This window comes from Leptinotarsa decemlineata, unplaced genomic scaffold (genome assembly GCF_025532065.1).
Source record: "Leptinotarsa decemlineata unplaced genomic scaffold, Ldec_3_MD MMD2_P_RNA_scaffold_8, whole genome shotgun sequence".
In the NCBI taxonomy this organism is placed as follows: Eukaryota; Metazoa; Arthropoda; class Insecta; order Coleoptera; family Chrysomelidae; genus Leptinotarsa; species Leptinotarsa decemlineata.
In genome coordinates, this window is record NW_027412535.1 from 1,163,059 (window position 1) to 1,184,162 (window position 21,104).

Genomic DNA, 21,104 nt, shown 5'->3' on the forward strand with positions numbered 1-21,104 from the left:
TCATTCATTACTGTTATACCATTATTTTTATAATTCAACCGTGTTGCTATCTTTCAAATGAATTTCTCCGATACACATTTCATCCTTCCATGCATCAATTACGTCGCACACATCTCTTTCCCACTCACGCTGTGCACGCGGTAGCTTCTGATTAGTCGACTGGGTAATAACGAAAAGTGGAGGAGTGGGGTGGACTGGAGACCGGCCACCCCCTACTGGTGAAGTGAACAATTACATCCGGTCTGGGTATTTTTTATGATTTTTCTGCAGAAGTTCGCCTGAGTGTTATCATTCTCATAATTTTTTTAAAAAAACAACTGAGCTATTTTCCACGAATAACGATACTTAAAGTAAACAATTTGAAGAGGCTCCTTTGTCGGCGCTCGATAAAGTAGACAGCTGAATAACCTCTTTGGTATGAATATATAGCGTGCAATGCATCCCGAAAAAGTCACGTTTGGTGTGGAGGTAATGTGAACTGGCCATCAATATCGTGCGATTTACCCCGTTAGACTTCTTGTGGGGTTTTCTCGAGTAGCAGGTGTATGCAAATAAACCGCAAACCACAGCGTTCGTCAAAGCCAACCTAAACCATGTCATCAGAGTCATGGAAAATTTGACGTTTCGGAATCGCTATACGGACATCTGAACGAATGTTACATTCCACACATAATGACATCAATAGGTCTTTCGAACGAATAAAAAATTTCGATATTTCACACTTTCTTTTATTTGAATTCGAAGATAGGAAGCGCTTGATGAAAGACACAATATAAGTATGTCATTTTCAAGTAATTTCTTACCTCAATTGATCGCAATAATTAACTACATATGCTTTCTGTTTAATTTTTTTTTAAATTGAAAATAACCGCATCAACCTTATGGTTATTAGCGGCGGAAAAAATATTTACAAGCAGTAACTATATTGATTACAACATTATATTTTGTTAGATACATTCAGAACACTTAAATAATTGAAAATCTTGCTAGCACTAAAATAACTCAAGGTTTCCTGCGATTCCGTCGTTATTTTGCACATTTCCCTTTCTAATTGAAACACTAGACACTGCACTATGATGTGATGTATTGTTAGTGCAACTTTACAAATGTGGCACTGTGGTTGATCTGCTAGAGATATAAAGTATTCATGGGTTAGTTTGGTGTGTCCTAATCGAAGACGGGTGATTATAACTTGTTCCCTTTTTTTCAGTGTTCCATAGTTCCATGGTCCATGGTTCCATGGTTTCCATTCTCTCAGTTTGGATGGGGTACTCTGCCATTCAATGTTCCACTTACTCAACAATAAACTTTTGAAGTATTGTTTCAAGTCGGTATGAGGGCTATACCTTGTTGTTCCTTGGTTCGGATTATCAATCGCTTCACGAGCATAACAGTCAGCACTCTCGTTTCCAATAATCCCCACATGCGAAGGAACCCAAAGTAGGATGATTATCATCTTGAGCGATTGGAGTTCGAAAAATTGTTGTTTGATAAGTATACCAATGGGGTGTTTGATATATATCCGTTGAAGGAGTTGTAAGGCACAGAGAGTATGAAATGATTGAGACAGTGTCCGATGCACTTGACTTAGCGTACTGGAGAGCTTGAAGGATGGCGAATAATTCTCCAGTTAGTATTGTTGCTGTTTCTGAAGCTCCTACACCAAAATGAGTTTTGGATGAGTCTGTGTATATTTCTTCAGGGTGGTCGAATTAGTCCAGGATTTGTCGAAAATTTTGTTTAATGATGTTCTTATTTGTATCGTGTTTGGAAAACTGGGATAGGAGAGTCTGTATGAGCCATGGTGGTGCAGATTTGATATTTGTGGGGTACGGGTTTGGAAATTACTCCAATTGTAAAGAACTTACTTGTCGTCGGATACTCTCGTAAAATGGAAGATCAGTTCTTGGCCGACAGTAACTTGTTGGAAATCGATTTGTTATTGTATTCCTGTAAGTGGGAATGTTTTTCATAGATGCAACTGCGGCAGCATATGACAAACTCAATTAGGTTCTGCGAAAACTCAGGAAAGGTTCTCCTATTTCACAGTAGAGGCTTTCCACTGGCGTGGTCCTATACGCTCCTGCAATTATGCGCAGAGCAGAATGATGTATTGAATCCAGTTGAGATAGTGTTCTTCGTTTAGCAGAAGCATATGCAATACAATCATAATCTAATTTAGAGCGTATTAAAGATCGGTACAGCAGTAGCAGTGTTGAACCTTCTGCACCCCATTGTTTATGAGCTAGGTGTTTCAGTAGGTTTATTCTTTTTTGGCATGATAGCACTAGATGTTTGACATGCAGCTTCCAATTTAATTGTTGGTCAAATATCATCCCTAAGAATCTGATGTGTGTTACGAATGTTAATTTTGTGTTATTCATTTTCATTGTTGGTGAGTTCTCGCATTTTTCTTTGAGAATATAATGCAGTTCGTTTTTTCTGTAGAAAAATTGAATCATGTGGTTTTGGAACATTTTTCTAGAGAACCTATGTGGAGCTGTAATAGTTTAGCTAGGTTATGGATATTCTTTCCTTTGACGAATAGTACCAAATCATCTGCGTATATTCTTGTCTGAAGGGGTTTTTTCAAGGAGTGTAAGACGTCATTGAGTGCTATTAGAAATAGAGTGGGGCTTATTATAGAGCCCTGAGGAATACCATTTTCTTGAATTTTGTACTGTGATATTGTACCATTTACTCGAACTTGGAACTTTCTTTCCAAAAGGAAGTTCTGTACAAATGCTAATATGCTCCCATTATCACCCCATTTTTTCAATTTGTCCAGAATATCAAAACGCCACGCAGTTTTGAAAGCTTTGTTAATATCGAAATAGACTGCCATGCATTTCTGTTGGTTGGCAAAAGCCTCGTGAATAGTGCTCTCCAGGTCTATTATATTATTTATCTAAGGTTGATCTGTGAGATCTGAAACCCGATTGTTTCGCTATGATTCGATTTTGACTCTCAAGAATCCACATTAAACGTTTATTCACTATTTTTTCGAGTAATTTGCACATTGTACAGGTGATGGATATTGGTCGATAGGATTTTGTTTCAAGGGCTGATTTATTTGGCTTCAAAATGGGGATGATTAGTGCTTGTCTCCAAATTTGGGAAAATTTCCGTTCGGTCCAAATTATATTGATAATTCATAAGAGAAGGTTCTTTGTAACTTTTGGTAGATTCCTCAAGAAGGAAGCTGGTATATCATCTGGACCTGAGGAGGTATCTTTCATTCAGATTAGTGCTAGTTAAGTAACTTTGAAGTCGAAAACCGTTTTTAAAAACAATTTATTTTATTCAAAATTACAATATAAAATTTCTAGAGAACTTCTCACATCGAGATGTGCAAAATGAATGAGTAAAAAGTTACGGTGATAATCGTTTCTGGATCCGGGGTGGGAATCTGCAAGCACTGCATTTCCTTGGATAGTCTGCAAAATCTCTTCACATAACTCCTCCCTCCTCAGGAGAAAACAATACGGATGAAGGGTTGTTTTCTTTAGGGTCCTTCTGTCGGTTGGTATTGCGATGGCCATTTTTCTTTTTCATCCAAAACCAAAGTATGGCGAATCTGGAAGCGGATTAAAACGCATATTGTTACACCGGGTATATTCCAAATTGCTGGGTGTATTAATTGGTTAAGGTATGGCGTTTGGAGTAGCTTGGCTTCTGTTTGAAGTTCTCGTATGGATTGGAAATTGATTGACTTCAGTATCAATGGCTTATTTTCGTGTTGGTCACCATTAGATTTGGAAGCCATATTCTATCTCAGTTTGGGAAGAATAAGTGGGTTTCCCAAAATAGTTTCTTCTTTGTTTCTATAGGTGAAGTTTTTCACAACGACACGCAACCTTCTGGAATTTTCAGAAGAGTATTTGTTTCGATTCTGTGTACACTTCTTTTCTCGCAATCCGCTTGGGCTATAAAGGATGGCAGGATTAGGAGAAATCGGTCATTGATTTCTTCTATTATGGGGTGATTCAGAATGGCTTCATTCGTCAGGCAATTGGGTTTTTTGTCCTTCATCAGAGCAATAATACAGGTGTCGATTATAGTTTCGTCATGATGTTGGCACAGAAACAATTTATCTATTTGAGGGCATGGTTTATCTTCAAACTGGTGATATTCGGTACCGAGTATGAGGAAAGGTTTATAGGGGGTGATGATTGTATTTTGGTATGGTAAACTAATAAGATTATAGGTTCGGAAGTCGTCTTCTAGGCAAATTGGTATATGTATTGCAAAAATAATTTTGTATTTCTCAATTTTTACTTGAGTTCCTGCCAGCTGGTAATAAAGGTATGCATTTTGAGTTTTGAGGATCTTTTTATGACCATAGATATTGGCCATGTGTTCGATAGCACTTACTAAATCGTTAAGTGGAATTACTGAAGGATGGAGATAACCTAAGTTGGCAAACATGATTGCATTTTCTAAATTGTCAAGAAATGTTATCAAACTTTGGAAATTTTCTATTATTTGGCTAAAGGCCCCCAAGGATGCAAAATAAGAATATAGATTATTAGTTCGGTTACTGAGCTCTTCTCTTAGTTGGTTGAGTTCATCTCTCAATAGGATTTGATTATCGTGAAGTTCGGTTATGGTTTCATTGTAGTTTTTGATCAGTTTTTGATTAAGAGAAGTCTGTAGTTTAATTTGATGATTGAGAGAATTTTGATTTTCAAATAGTGTTTCAATTTGTGAATCGTATTTAATTTCGTCATCATGATCTAACGTTCCAAAAAGCCATTTACTTGCTATGCCTAGACCATTAATTAGTCCGCGTTTTTTGCGATTACTTGAAATTATATTACTCAATTTAGTTTTTGTAGTGGTTAGGAAATATTTAGCTTGATTAAACGAATCATTCAGAATGATCTGGTCCTTTTCCAATTCAGTTTTATTATTGATCGATATTATTAGTCTCTCGTAGAAAAATTCAATATTTCTGAGTTGCATTTTTAAGAGAGGGGTTTCAATATAATGTAAAAATGTATGTTTTGTTTGAATGATTCTTGATTTTCCGAGTTCTAATGGTAAGAGTGGAGTGTCGAGTTGTTGAATTTCAATTTCTTGGCTGGTTATTACCTGGGTCATCATGAGAAGTCGAAGGGATACTATTAGGATCGGTGTGGTCCGTTCTGTCATCCTGTAAAGAACGTCGAGAGTGAATAGGTGGTTTTCTTATTTTCGATTTATGAATTATTGCTCCTGTTGTTGTTTTAATTTTGAGTCCTAAGTCTTTAGAAACTCGTTTTTTAATGTGTCTAGGTTTGGCTTTGTTGCGAGCAGCTTCGCGATTTTGCACAAATACATCTTGATTTTCTGTGAACTCTACAGGGTCTTCGCGAGTCTCGTTTCTTTTATTGATGACACGTTCTTTATTATTTTGACAACGTTTCTGGATGTTCTCGTAAAGGGTAACCAACCTACTTTTCCTGTCATTTATGAAGTTATTGATTATGTGTTCGTCCGTTAAGTCAAAAGGGTCTAGTGATTTTGTATTACCCAAGACTACATCGTGAGGGGAGTATTTTGTAACGGAATGGATTGACGAATTGTACCCTATAATCGCTAGTTGGACTAGTTGTTTTATGGGTGTGTTGGGATGTTGTAGTTTCAGGACGCGAGTATTTTCAAGAAGAGATAGGTGAAATCTTTCAACGGGGCTATTACTGTTCGAATTGCGTGGGGTAGTAACATGAAGTTGAATTTTGTGAAGTTTGCAAAATTCCATTTCTGATTTGAATTCGGTTCCACTATCACAAGTAATGGAGCATGGTACGCCAAAATGAGTGATGAAAAGGTATAGTTCTTCTATTACGTTCACGGTGTTGACGCTATTTAAGATGTATGCTTGTCCGTACTTAGAGAAGGAATCGAAGATTGTTAGAAATTTCGTCTGTAGAATCTGAAATACATCAATATGTATCATTTCGAAAGGTTTAGTGGGTGTGAGAGTGATGGAGTATTTTATTTTCGGAGGGTGTCTATCATATTTGGCTTGTTGGCAGATATCACAAGCATTTATATACCGGATGATATCCGTTTTCATATTCGGCCAATAATATTTATTTCTTAATGCTTGGAATGTTTCGTTTATGCCGCGGTGACAAGATTTACTCTCATGGTGGTATTTCAAATTTCTTTTTATCTCATCTGAGTTTGTTAGGTCTTTGACGAATTTCTTTGAAATAACCAAATGATAGGAACGATTTTCAAATGTATTTTGAAGTGTTCTTACAAGCGTTGGAATAAAATGTTCGATTGATTCTTTGACATAAATACAAAATAATTTTTTCGGGTCAATATAATTTTTGAAGGTGTCAATAATTTCTTTCTCGAGGTTTTTGGTGAAGTTTAATGTCAATCGAGATTTTGAAATGAAAGGTTTGCTTTTTATCATGTAGAAGGCTTTAGAATCGATCTTTCTTATTATTATTTGATTATTATATGAATTTGTGACACTTTCTGTATACGGTATTTCAAGAACAGGATTCTCTGCATTTGAATGGACCGTTTCGTCAGTGGTAATCTCCTGCTCAACGGGGTTTTCGGGGATCTCTTGTATTTCTTCGTTGTTTGGTCTCTCGTCTGAGGGTTGACTATTAGTATTGTTCTCGATTGGTGGTGGAATTTCATTTGGGTCTATTCCTAATAAAGCATCCCGTATATAATTTTCAATTTCTTCATCGATGTCACCTGGATTGCAAATAATGGATTCGTTCTCAATAGCATTCATTTTAACACGTGAAAGAGCATCAGCATTTGTGTTTTGTTTGCCACTTTTATAATGGATGTCATAATCGTACTCTTCCAACTTGAGCCTCCAGCGAATAAGTTTTGAATTAGGATCTTTAAGACTAAACAACCATTTGAGTGGTTTATGGTCGCTTATAATGTTGAATTTCCTTCCAAATAGGTATGGGCGGAAGTATTTCGCAGCCCAAACAATAGCTAAAAGTTCCTTTTCAATTGTGCTGTAATTTACCTCAGATGGGTTGAGTGTTCTTGAGGCGTAAGCTATTGGTAGGTCGTTTCCGATTTTTCCTTGGCTTAAGACTGCTCCAATTGCGAAGTTTGATGCGTCGGTCGTAAGATTAAATGGTTTGGAAAAATCTGGGTATTGAAGTATTGGGTCATTAGTCAAGATATTTTTGCAAAGTTCGAAGGTTTCCAAAAATTCAGGATTGTGTTCGATTTTTTCACCTTTTTTCAAACATTTTGTGAATGGTTTAGTGATTTTGGCAAATTTTTTGATAAATCTCCTGTAGTAGCCTAAAAGTCCAAGAAAGGATTTAATTTCTTTTGCAGTTTTTCGCATGGGGAATTTTTTTATGGCTTGTATTTTCTTCGGATTCGGTTTTATTCCATTTGGAGTGATTACATGTCCAAGGAATTCCACATCCTTGCGGAGAAATTCAGATTTATCGAGCTGAATCTTCAGTTTGGTTTCTCTGAGACGTTGGAATACTAGTTTGAGGTTTGCGATATGTTCTTCGAGGCTGGAACTGAAAATAATAATGTCGTCCATGTAAACTAAGCAGACTTTTCCTTGAAGATTTCTTAGGACGTCATCCATCACACGTTGAAATGTAGATGGGGCGTTCCTCAAACCAAAAGGCATGCGCAGATACTCGTAGTGACCTTGCTCAACGCTGAAAGCAGTTTTCGAAACTGAGTTGGGGTCCATTTCAATCTGGTGGAAGCCAGATGCCAAATCTAGTGTGGAAAAATATTGGCAACGTCCAAGTTTGTCCAGAATGTCATTAATGTTAGGTAAGGGATACCGGTCTTCAATAGTTTTTTCATTCACTTTCCTGTAGTCTACCACAATTCGCCACTTTTGTTTACCACTTGCGTCTGTCTTCTTCGGGACTACCCAAATTGGACTACTCCATGGGCTCTGACTGGGTCGTATTATTCCGTCTTCTAGCATTCTTGAAATTTGCTTCTGCACCTCTTATTTATGAATAAAGGGGTACCGATATGATTTCGAATGGACCGGGACTTCGTCCGTTGTTTTAATTACATGTTTAACTTGATTTGTAAAGGAAAGTTTCTCATTGCTTTTATGAAAAATATCAGTGTATTCCTTACATAGCTTAATAATTGCTTGTTTTTCTTCTAAATTCAAGTGATCGACCCTAATTAGATGTTCTATATTTTGTTTTAAAGTGATTTTTGAATTTTCAGGCAGAAAATTTTCAACGTGGAAAAATTCAAATTTTTCTTTGAGACACCCTGTTAAAGGAATTACTTCAATAGGTGTTTTTATTACTACGGTAACTCGTGTATCAGTGTTGTTTATAATTTCTGTCTTTGCAAATCCGTGTTTCGCAGTAGATAAGGTTTCCGGTAAATAAAGAGTGTCAAGTTTCATCTCGGGTATAATGACATCGCCCTCATAGAAATTAACAGGAATTTTAATAGCCGCGATTTCATGTGAATCCACTGAGATTGTGAAATGTTGTCTATTCAACTTATAAAAAATTGGAATGCATAGATTTTCATTAACAAGTAGGTTTCTTTTAAAATCAATAGAAAATTTTAAATTTCGAATATCGTTAAGGCCAAGTAACCCATCAAATTGATTATGAAATTGAAATAATATGAAATTTATTTTATCGGAAGATTTAAATTCAGGAAAGGCCGGTATTTCGGCTCTAAATAAGGATTCTTTCTCGCCGATAGCTGTTTTGATTTTCGTTGGATTTTGGTATATGAATTCTGGAAAATATTTTTCTGCAATGGCTGGATTTAATATGGAGTTCATACTACCGGTGTCTATTAGTAATTTGATAGGCGGATTTTTAATTTCAATGAACGGTAGGTCGGTTGAGTGGGCATCCGAGAAAATCTCGTTTATATAGGGGGATCGGTTTGAGATGTTGACCAAAAATTTTCATCCGGGTTCGGTTGAGAGGGTTCAGTATCTTTTTCTTCGATATTATCGTAGTGTGTTGGGTATTCGTAATCATAGCATTCGGTATTACCGAAGTATATATTTTCGTTTTGGGCAATTTGATTAGTTTCGTCAAAATAGTCATCATTTTCGGGTGAGGTTTCTTTACTGTCAATTTGGTAAAGTTCTTCAGATTGGAAATTTTGAGGACCTGTGGGTCTAAATTGATTAAATTTGGGAATGTTGGAAGTTTTATATGTATTCCTTGAAGTTGTTGACATTGGTTCTGGATTATAATTCGGAACGTGTCCGGTGGGCTTAAATACATTTCTGGGGGGACCGAATACTTGTCTATTTGTCGGATACTTTGTGACAGTGGGTCTAGGTTGGATCGGTATGGGTTTACTAGGAAATCTGTTTGGGTTATTCTGAAAATTGTGAAAACTAGGTGGAATTTGGTGGTTAGGGCTTGTCTGCGTGTATCGCTGTATTGGGGTGTTTGATTGATTCGATTGGAATGTTCGAGAATATTGCTGTGTATTGGAAATGGGGTTTTGCAAATAGGTTGTTTGATGTCTAGGACGATCTGGGGTATTTTTCGGTAAATTGTTTTGGTTACTGAGTTGTCTAAAATTATTTTGTGCATAGAAAAAGTTTTCTTCTTCTATCATATAACTAATAGCAGTTTCAATACTGTCCGGATTTTTAAATCTAACTGTTTGTTGTAAGGGAGCCGGGAGATTTCTTATAAGAGTTCTCAATGACATAACTTGATATTGTCGCCTATAAATAATTTTTGTTGCTTCATCCATTTCTTGAATGCTATAAGAATTTATTCTTTGAATCAAATGACTACGAAGAACTTGTAGTCTTTTTGCAAAATCTAATGGTTGTTCGTTTTTGAAAGGTCTGGCTACAAGAAGGTCTTGTTCTAAACACTCCAAGCTTCTCTTATCTCCAAAACATTGAATTAGCGCCTCTTTAATTAAGGCCCAGTTATTTAACTCTATTCTACTTCCTACTAAGAGATTGGCTCTACCAATTAATTTTGATTGAATGACCTTCAGTAAATATTGCTTGAAAATAGGATCTGTTGAATTTGAATAAGTAGAATTTAGAAAATCACAATTTGAAATGAACTGACTTAATCCGTTTTGATTGCCATCGTATGGCGTAATCATATCTACATATAATCTAAGCATACTAACGTTAATTTGTTCTGTGTTTCCGTTAGGCATTGTTTCTTCTAAAACCACAGTAGTATTAAAGTTATTTATTAAATTTTCAATTTCTGAATCAAGATTCATCAAAATTTTACGTTATTATGCAATGTAATATCCTATTCAGGATTGGATTTGAGAATCAAGAAAAAATACTTATATATTTTGCCTAAATCTAATGTTTTCCTATTCAGGGAAATGGGTAAAAAAGGAACTCGGTACTTACTTGTACTTCAGAGCTGCTTTTTTTTGATGTGATTCTTCTGCTTCCTCGTGTGAACTCCAGAGGTAGGTAGTAAACGCCAAAGAGTTGAAACTCACGTTCAATTTTCGGAATCGGACCCGATGCCGTGAACTTCGCGAAAACGAACTGCGAAATAATCCTACAGCGACTGCGCCAGTTAAGTAACTTTGAAGTCGAAAACCGTTTTTAAAAACAATTTATTTTATTCAAAATTACAATATAAAATTTCTAGAGAACTTCTCACATCGAGATGTGCAAAATGAATGAGTAAAAAGTTACGATGATAATCGTTTCTGGATCCGGGGTGGGAATCTGCAAGCACTGCATTTCCTTGGATAGTCTGCAAAATCTCTTCACATAACTTGCTTCATGGAATTCCTCATTTGTGATTGGGTAGTTTATTGGATCTTTATTGTGTGTTATTATTATTGGTGAGGATTCCTTCTCACATTTGTATGTGATGAATGCTTCATCAAAGTTTCCACTAGACGATTGTTGGCTGTAGTGTTCTGCAAAAACTCTAGCTATTTCTTCTTTCTGAATGATAATCAATTCATTTTTATCTAATGCGGCTATACCGTAGTTTGAATGTATACCTGAGATACTCTTGACTTTTTTCCACACTGTATTCATTGGCATATTACTATTAATACTTTGTGTATAGGTTCTCCAAAATTCTTTTTTGCTATTTTTCGCATGTGCTCTGCATTTGTGAAATTCAGTCTTGCTCTCCTCCGTTTTAAGATTTTTACATCTCCTTAGTGCGGTTTTGCTTGCTTTTATTGCAGTCTCACATGCTTTGTTCCACCACGGTACAGGTTTACGTTTTTTCAGATGTTTTGTCTTTCCGATTGACTTATTCGCAGCATCTATTATGAGGTCATTGAAGTTTTTAATGGTTATGTCTGTTTCATCCGAGATCTCAACTCTGTCGATGTTGTTTTCAATTGAGCTTGAATACTGATCCCATTTTGCATTTTTAATGTTCCATTTTCTGGATAGTACTTCATCAACTCTTGAGGGAGTTTGTCTTGAGTTGTGTGATATAATTATGGGATAGTGGTCGCTACCAAATAAATTATCTAGTATTCCCCATTCTATGCGTGTCAATGTGTTGAGATCACACATTGCTAGATCGAGTACCGATGAATTTCCAGTAGACGTGTCAAACCTGGTTTTAGAACCATCGTTGAGAACAACAAGGTCGTCATTATTGAAAATATTCTCCAGTTTGCGTCCCCTAATGTTCATATAATCTGATCCCCAGGCAATATTGTGTGCATTGAAGTCTCCAACGATAACTCGTGGTGACGGGATTTGGTCTAACAGAGTTTTCAGATCTTGCTCTTCTATAACAATGTTCGGTGGTAGGTAAATGTTGCATATAGAAAATTTTTCTGGTGCTAGAATAATAACTGCTGTTGCTTTCAAATTTGTTTTTAGATCGATTTTGTTGAGTGTTTTGTTTGATTGAATGTAAATAGCCGTTCCGCCACTCGCTCTTCCATCTGTATTACGATTCTGAAAAAATCCTTTGTAATTTTCCAAGTTGTGGGTATTATTATTACGAAAATGCGTTTCTTGTAAACAGAGAACGTCTGGTGAATATTCTGATAATAATATTTCAAGCATACTCAAATGAATATAATAACCATTCAAGTTCCATTGTAGTAGTTTATTGAAAGTTATCGAAAAAAAAGGTTTGACAGCGATATCAGTAAAGTTGATCTGATGAGTCACTCTGTGGCTCATATCTATCCGATTCTATCTGTTTTTGTAGTTTTTTCTCAGTTTAGTGCATTGACCTTTTAAGTTTCTATCTTCGATATGTGGATGTATTTCCAGTAACATGTCAACCAATGCTTGAGGGTGGTCCGTATAATCCGTGGCAATGCTCAACACATCTTTTGATCCGTGTGCATTTTCGAATAAATCTTTTAGTTGTTCTGAGTCGATGGTAAAAGTTTTTTCTTGTTGTTCCATATATTCTTTTATGGACTGCATCATTTCTGGTTTGATTAAATAATTTGTTTTGTCGTTTTTAGGTTTCTTGACAGTTATTTTGGGAGTAATGAACTTTTGGTCTTCTGACGTAGGTGTTAGAATTCCTTCAACGCCACGTTTCCCAGTTTGTGGGTGGGTTCAACTGTGCCTTCAGTAACTTGAATTTGTTCAGTAAAATCTGTTTGCTTTGGGTTGTTGGATGAATTGAGATCACTATATGTGGAATTTTGTGTGGCGGGGATATTGAGCGATACAGTGGGAATCTGGGTAGGACATTTGGAGGCAATATGACCGGAAAGTTTACATTTGAAGCAAATCTGGCTATCACGGGAAAGAAAAACACGATAAAAAATATCATCGTGAAAAATTTCGATTGATTCTGGGATTTCAGAATGTTCTGGTGGTGTAATATACACTTGTCGCCTGAAGCTAAAAATGTGACCATGTTCTGGGTCCGTTGCTCCGATCCTTAAAAGTGTTACCGGTAATATTAGAGTCAAACCTATTTTCTTAAGTTCAGCAATGAGAATATCATGTGGAATTGTAGGACCAATCGGTCTGAAGGAGATATTATTCTACGGGCTCTAATAATCTCTCCGCTTATGTTGATACATTCGTGTTCCTTGATAAATCTATCGACTATGTTTTTGCTAGACAGGTAAATGCAAATTTTATTGTTGTAAATTCTAGATGAGAAGATGATATTTTTTGGATGAACGATAGGTCCTAACTGAAGAAGGTATTCTTGTAGTTTGATATTATCAATGGCATTGAAGACGATAGCTTGGTCCTTCGTAGGGAAATTAATAGGTGATGGTTTACTTACTTCCGATGAGTATGAATGAACATTGGAATTCATGCTAGTTGGAGGGAGTTGTTAGGTGGAAGTTCGTGGGTGGACAAAACACCCATCGTATCATCGATCATCTTGTTCCCAAAATAAAAGCATCTGCCCTGATGCCGGCTCTGTCTTGAAAAAGAAGAATGATCGACAAGGTTTTTTGGAAATAAGGATTCAAAGCCTTGTTTTGTATAGCTGATTTCCGCTATTTATAGAGTTTTGAAGATGATTTTGTACTCACTAAATTATTAGGCAGTTGGCTTCTATGATTATATCACACACATATAGGTTACTATCAAATCAGAAATACTCGGACAAGAACGTACTAGCTGTCGTAGTCAGGACCGAACTTCCTGTTTAGGTATTGTAGCGTCTACATTGATAGCGAGTTTTGTTGTATAACGATGAATAAACAAATAAAATAAAAACCGACCGGCGGAGAGCTGATAGCCGACAACCGAACGGTGTAGTACTGAGATAGTGTACTGTTAATACGTGAAAATCATCCTCTTCCCACCATTGACCAATTATTGCCTAAATTTGGGAATGCAAGGATATTTTCAAGGTTAGATATTAAAAACGCCTTTCATCAGGTCGAAATATCATCGTCTTCCCGTTACATTACTACTTTCATTAGTAATAAAGGATTACTGAGATATAAACGACTTATGTTTGGTATATCCTGCGCCCCTGAAATTTTTCAAAAGTTATTAGAACGACTTCTTTCTATATGTGAGGGTGTTACTAATTTCATAGATGATATTTTAGTTTTCGGATCCAGTATGGAAGAGCGTGATGATAGGCTCAGCAGAGTTTTAAAAACATTAAAAACCTACAATATCTCATTAAATGAAAACAAATGCATGTTCAAACTCTCAAGCGTTGAATTTTTGGGGCATAGGCTATCACCAATTGGTATTCAACCGTCACCTAGTTACCTCGGAGTTATACAAAAATTTCGCACTCCTAAGAGTATCGAAGAAATACAGAGTTTCCTAGGCCAATTCAATGAATGCGGACCTCAAGTCATCACTTCTGGAAATACAAGTTTAACTGATTGCGAAAGAAGGTACTGTCAAACCGAAAAGGAAGCTTTAGCATTGGTTTGGGCAGTGGAACATTTTCACATGTTTCTTTATGATAAAGACGTCTTTGAATTGGTTACGGACCACAAACCGTTAGAAACTATATTCGGACCGAAATCCAGGCCTTGTGCCCGAATAGAAAGATGGGTGCTGAGACTACAATGCTATAATTACAAAGTAATTTATCGTCCCGGCAAATTCAACATAGCCGATTCCTTGTCTCGATTACCAAAACCCGATTCAAAACTGTTCGATGAAAACTTTGTTTATCAAATCATCAATTATGCCAAACCAAATGCTGTTTCCATGAGTGCCATTAAAGTATATTCTAAATCAGATGAGGAAATAACTAAGGTAAGAGAAGGAATTTTCAGAGATAACTGGGATCCTTCAGTGAATAACTTCAAAGTTTTTCAAACAGAACTTTGTTTTTATGAAGGAATTTTACTACGAGGTGATAAAATAGTCATAACAAATCAACTGAGATCAGAAATTTTAAAAGCAGCCCATGAAGGTCATCCAGGAATAGTTGCGATGAAACATCGATTACGAACTAAAGTATGGTGGGCAAAAATAGATTATGATGCTGAAAAAATGGTGAAAGCCTGTAAGGGGGTGTACACTGGTTTCTGGCCCAAATCCACCAAGCCCCATGAAACGTCGCGAGTTGCCGACACAACCGTGGGTATCAGTGGCTACAGACTTTCTAGGTCCGCTTCCGTTGGGAGAATTTTTATTCGTTATGGTTGATTACTATATCCGGTATGAAGAAGTGAAAATAATGAGAGAGATTTCAAAGTTAAATAAACAAATAAAATAAAAATAAGCCGGCGGATAGTTGGTAGCCGACAACCGAACGGTGTAGTACTGAGATAGTGTGTTTTATTTTACCAACCTAAATTATCAATAGATAAACAAGTAGACTGAACAGTGACTTTACAGGTATTGATTCAACGCAGAATTATGTTCCCAGTAGTTATTTTGAGAAAAGATTCGTATCGACTTCGGAATGTACCCACGATTAAAATATGATTCCTTTATTCATCCTTGATGATTGGGAAAATATTTAAAATCATGATAATAAAGATAGCTGGTTAGTTTGCCTGAAAAAACACTTCCCACACCAAAACTTGAACACTTTTTCTCGAACGCGATTAGCTAAGTTAGTGTCATCGGGAGTTGATATTATCACTTTTGCTTTTAAACTTGAACTTCTTTCTACTCGAAGCTAGAAGAATCTAAACTGCTGAAACTTATTTTTTCTAAAATATACTTTTTGTCAACTTCCATGTATTAAATATTTAATTCATACTGGTGATGAATATTAAGTCTTTATAACATTTTCAGAATATGGAGGCGATGTTCTACAAGTCATGTCCAATTCTGATAGATCCTTCAGAAATAATATTCCACTACAAGAAGTTTGTATAATTTCGTTTCCGTCAGTCATAGTAACTATTGAAGCTGGTGTAGGAAATAAAACTTTGCCCATTCTCATGCTTGAAATGGGTTTCAGAGGATGTGTTCGTAACTGGACATCTCAGGTAAGTATATTTATTTATCAACTCATTTCTTAGATGTTTGTTTGAAGGTGATTAGCAATGTTTCATGATAAATTTTACTAGTTCGGACTTCCATTTTTTAGTATATAAAATGATTTGAAATCCTTGAAACAACTAAAAAAGAAGAAATAAAAATGAATAGCTGAAAATAACAATTATATTAAGCAAAAATAACCTGAAATAAAATAATAGTGAAATAAAATACAAGTAAAAATAGAACGATTGAAACAAAAAATAAAGAAATAAAAATGAAAATAAAAATAAAAAGTCAAGAGATTCCAAGCCACGTTAGTTCACGACGTTTCGATTGTTAGTACCTATAATCGTCTTTGGGTGATGACTGGACTGATTCCTCCGAGAGATGACTATTTATGGGTCGTTCGAGTACTTTCACTTATCCCCGCTTTCCATTTTTTCGCTTCACTGGTTCAGTGGGAGATGACCGTTTGGCGGGAGTTGGCCATTTTTCGCTTGATGAAAAGTTTCCATATGTTGCGTATCTTTACGCTAGCTTGGCTGAATACGTTGTTGGACAGCATGTATGCGGCTTCCTTGAATTTTCTCCTAAACCAATGTTCCTCTCTGTGTATGATCTCAGCATGGGACCACTCGATGTTGTGTAGATGAGTCCAAACATGGTCTACTTACTATTCCTGATTCGTTGGTTTCCCCTCGCTGTGTGTGTTTCTTGTGCTCGGCAATGCGAACATTCAATGGCCTCTTGTTTCACCAATATAGGATTTTCCGCACTCACAGGGTATCCGGTAAATGCAATTCTTGGAATCGCAGTCCGCGTTTGGTGGCCTGGTTTTCGTGAGGCTGCTACGGATAGTGTTATCGGATCTGAAGCAGGTTTTGATTTTGATGTTGTACTTGGAACCAATTCTTCTTATCCTCTCTGATAATCCTGATGTAGGGAAGAGCAAGCACTGGTTGTCACGGCATCTCTTCCTTGCAAGGCTCCTGCTGTCTTTTAGCGAAAACCGAAAACCCACTCACACGGGAAAGTATCTGAACCACGAATCTAACCACCATCAATCGACTTAAAGAGGAATCATCAAGACTCTATTAGATCGTGCTTTCGGGATCTGTAATACGAAGGAAAGTCTCGAGAAGGAACTAGACATTATTAAAAAAGATCTTCAACGGAATGGCTATTCCAAAACGATGGTAGAAAAGACTTTGGAGTTCTATTTTTACTTGTAATTTATTTCATTATCGTTTCATTTAAGTTTATTGTTGCTCAATATAATTGTTATTTTCAGCTATTCATTTTTAATTCTTTTCTTTCAGTTGTTTCAGGGATTTCAAATCATTTTATATATTAGACAATGGAAGTCCGAACTAGTAAAATTCATCATTTCTTAGATAACAGAAAAGTATAAGTCTTTCCCTGTATTTATAATTATAATCAGTTACTACCAGGTTAAATTATTTTTATGCAAGATAAAATGGTTCTACGTCATCTACAGGGTCATCCCCAAAGTATGCACCGACTAGGAAACTTCTTTATTAAGGGTTTTAGACAAAAAGTTATTCTTGATAAAAGTTTGTGCATCCCTTAAAACTAAATATGCGTTAACAAAATACAGTAAAACACACGTAATATACGAGGAGCCTTCAAATATTTGATTTTGAGACAAGAGTAAAGTACTCTTATTTTGAAAAATTTCGGAAAACTTTATTCAAAAAAGTTGTTTGGCATTGAACAATACATCTAGATTCAAAGTCATGACCATCTGAGTGAAATTTTATTTTTTCAACCATTTTTTTTAAATGGGGACTACGAAAAGAAAAATTTGCTAAAACGATAAATAGACAGCATCCTGTATACGACGTTTTATTTTGGAAGCCTGCAATATTACAAATTACACAACTATGGTGTTAACCACGGTCAATTTTTTTGAAGAGTAAAATAAGTTTTTGGTGCAGTTATTTTTATTTTTTGTTAACACCAAAAATTACTCGAAATTATACAGTAGGTATTGAAACAAGAACTCAATATTCAATAATATCAAATCACAAAACATCAAAATAAAATAGATATTTTGGAACAAACTCATTGATTTTTTGGAGATTATTTTGGAGAATTATTTTGGACAAGAAAATCTACAGAAAATCAACGAGTTTGTTCTGAAATACCTATTCTATTTTGATGTTTTGTGATTTGATATTATTGAATATCAAGTTTTTGTTGCAGTACTGTATAATTTTGAGTAATTTTCGATGTTAACAAAAATTTTGAAAATTATTTTACTTTTCAAAAAAATTGACCGTGGTCAACACTAAAGTTGTAATATTATAGGCTTTCAAAATAAACCGTCAAAATGCTGTCTATTTATCGTTTTAGCAAATTTCTTTTGTAGTCCCCATTTAAAAAAATGGGTAAAAAAAAATTACTTCACTTATTTGGCCATGACTTCAAATCTAGATGTATTTTTTAATGTTGAACGACTTTTTGAAATAACTTTTCCCGGGATTTTTCTAAATAAGAGTATTTACTTCTGTCTCAAAATCAAATATTTGAATACTCCTCGTATATTATGTGTGTTTTACTGTATTTTGTTGATGCATGTTCAGTTTCAGGGGATGCAAAAACTTTTATTAAGAATAACATTTAGTCGAAAAACCCTTAATAAATAAGTTTCCGATATGGTACATTCTTTGGGGATGACACTGTATAAGAGGTTAGAAGTACTAAAAACATCAAACTAGAATTTTACTGGGTACTGGGTACTGTCAAGATTGTGTATCTTCTTCAAATAGTCTTGTGCACATGAATATAAATTTGAAAACTGATGCCGTTCTTATACCCAGTGACGTAGATGTCATATTCATTCAAGCGTGATGATTCATATGACGGAATCGGCCGATACTTTATGAAACCCCATAAGATATTCGTATTCAATAAGTTAGTATAGACCCGCCTGAAGAAGCCTGTAGTTTCAATCAAAAGTGAAAAGCTTTCTGATGAAACCTGAATAATATATGGAAGTACCCACTGTCGTATATGAAATATTTAAGGTCGGTGAAAGGAAAATCATTGGCTCAAAGAAAAATCAATACCTATTTGATATTAATGTTCATGTCAAACAACAAATACTGAAATCATTCACTGGATATGTAATTGTTGTTTGGTGTGCATGCAATAAAAATTCGATGAAAATGGTTTTCATTGTCCAAAACACCAGATAAGAATATTTGTGTCTTCCTTCACCTATAACAAAAATTGATAGTCTGGTGAAAAAATTCTCAGAAGTCTTATATTCCGATAGATATTGTATTCGCACCAAAATATTTTGTTAGGTAGAATTGGAACCTCTGGCGTGAAATAAAACTAGAGAAAACAGTTTTCCCATGTCAGAACAAATAACATTATTTTTAGACGCGGGTTTCAGTAACCAAATTGGCATCATCAGGAGATAATGATAACTGAAACATAGCACACAGTTATCATCACCGGATGATGCTCACTTGGTTAGCAAAGCTATTCCATATAGCACAATATCATTCATAGAATATCCATAGAATATACGCCGAGAATATTTGAATATTCCCAGAATGTTCTCACAATATGAAACGAAAATTATAGGCATATTCTATGAACATTCGGAATGGACTGTTTTGAATATTCTGGGAATATTCCTGGTATTTTCTATAACGTGCCATAGAATATTACGCGAGAATATTTGAATATTCTCAGAACATTCTAGGTACGTTCTATGTGCACATTCATATTTATCAATATTCTGAGAATATTCCTAGGATGTTCTATAAAGGATCATAGAATATTATGTGAGAATATTTGAATATTATAATGAATCTGAAGCCGGCACTGACCGATATCTCAGCGAGCAAACGTATGACTCATCGGGAATGCACTCGATAAGCCTCCGCAAATAATCTAGGCCAGCGCCGAAATCCCTAGAGAGATACGGAGCGTTCGTTGACGATATAAAAAGGCGCCACTTCTAGTCGGCCAGGCAGTCTGTATTTAGAAAGTGAATCGTGCGTTTAAAGAAAGAAATCTGTGAAGATAAATTAAGCGTTAGTTGATAAGTGTTGTACATAAATTAGTTGTGATAGTGAAATATTTTTGAAAATAAATTTGTTTAAGACAGTTAATTCTTTAATTCGTTACAATTGGTGATTAGAGGTTGATTTTTAAAATAAATTTGTGAACGCTTGGTGGACAATCTTTGTATTACAGTGAAATTGATTAAAAACTTTCGCACCTTCGCGCAGATAGACTGGTTATTCATATTTGAATATTGTAATGAATCTGAAGCCGGCCCTGACCGATATCTCAGCGAGCAAACGCATGACTCATCGGGAATGCATGCAGTTTTGAGTAAAATAGACAGTAAGAGATAAAATGTGTTCAAGAAAAGTGCGCCTAGTGGACTTGAAAGTCGCCGAATTGAAGCAAGAATTGGAGGAGAGAGAGCTAGATTCTTCCGGAAAGAAATCAGTACTCCAGAAGAGACTATGGGATACCTTGATTGAATCAGGAGAAGATCCCGAAACATACTTATTCGAAGTTTCTGGGGGTGATTTGAGTTCAATAATGAGCAAACTAGATGAATTTCAACAAAGTTCGGTGAGTCTAAAAGATGAGTTCATTGAAGGTAAATTGCTAGAGAATTCTAATAGCTTGAAGGAAGAACTTCTAGAAAATGCCGAAGGCTTGAAGAAAGAACTTTGTTGTGTGACGAGTCTGCTCGAGGAAATGATGGGAACTATCGAGACAGAGATAGACAAAATCAGAAAGGAAATCAAAGGAAAGATCAAAGATGAAATCGGGGCAGAAATCAAGAGAATGAAAGAAAAATTAGGCGATGAAATCAAAGGCGAATTTGAGGCAGAAATCAGCGAGATAAAGGAAACAATTAGCAAGTTGCAAAACCAAATCCTTAATTCTGCTCACCCCACAGAAACGGTTACTGAAAACTCAATTCCGGAACTGAAAGATGTCAAACTCAGCTCTGAACCAGGAAAGCTCTCCATGAAGCCGCCCCAGTTCGACGGAAAAACTCTTTGGGCAAATTATCGCCGACAATTTGAAGCTGCGGCCAGAGCGAATGGATGGAATGCAGGAGAAAAGGCGGTAGCATTAACATTGGCGTTGCGTGGAGAAGCAACGAATATTCTGCAAACCCTCACGGCCCAAGAACAGGAAGACTATGACCAACTCATAAAGCATCTTGAGCTGCGGTATGGACAGGCCCACCTAGAGC

General features: G+C 35.9%; 1 protein-coding gene across 1 annotated transcript in view; it reads left to right on the forward strand.

Annotated features, from left to right (window-relative positions):
* LOC111511015 (intermembrane lipid transfer protein Vps13) overlaps nt 1-21,104 on the forward strand; it is a 1,108,316-nt gene that overhangs the window by 575,377 nt on the left and 511,835 nt on the right. Inside the window, 1 exon segment of the mRNA XM_074170346.1 lies at nt 15,653-15,849. Within this exon segment, the coding sequence (XP_074026447.1) occupies nt 15,653-15,849 (197 nt within the window).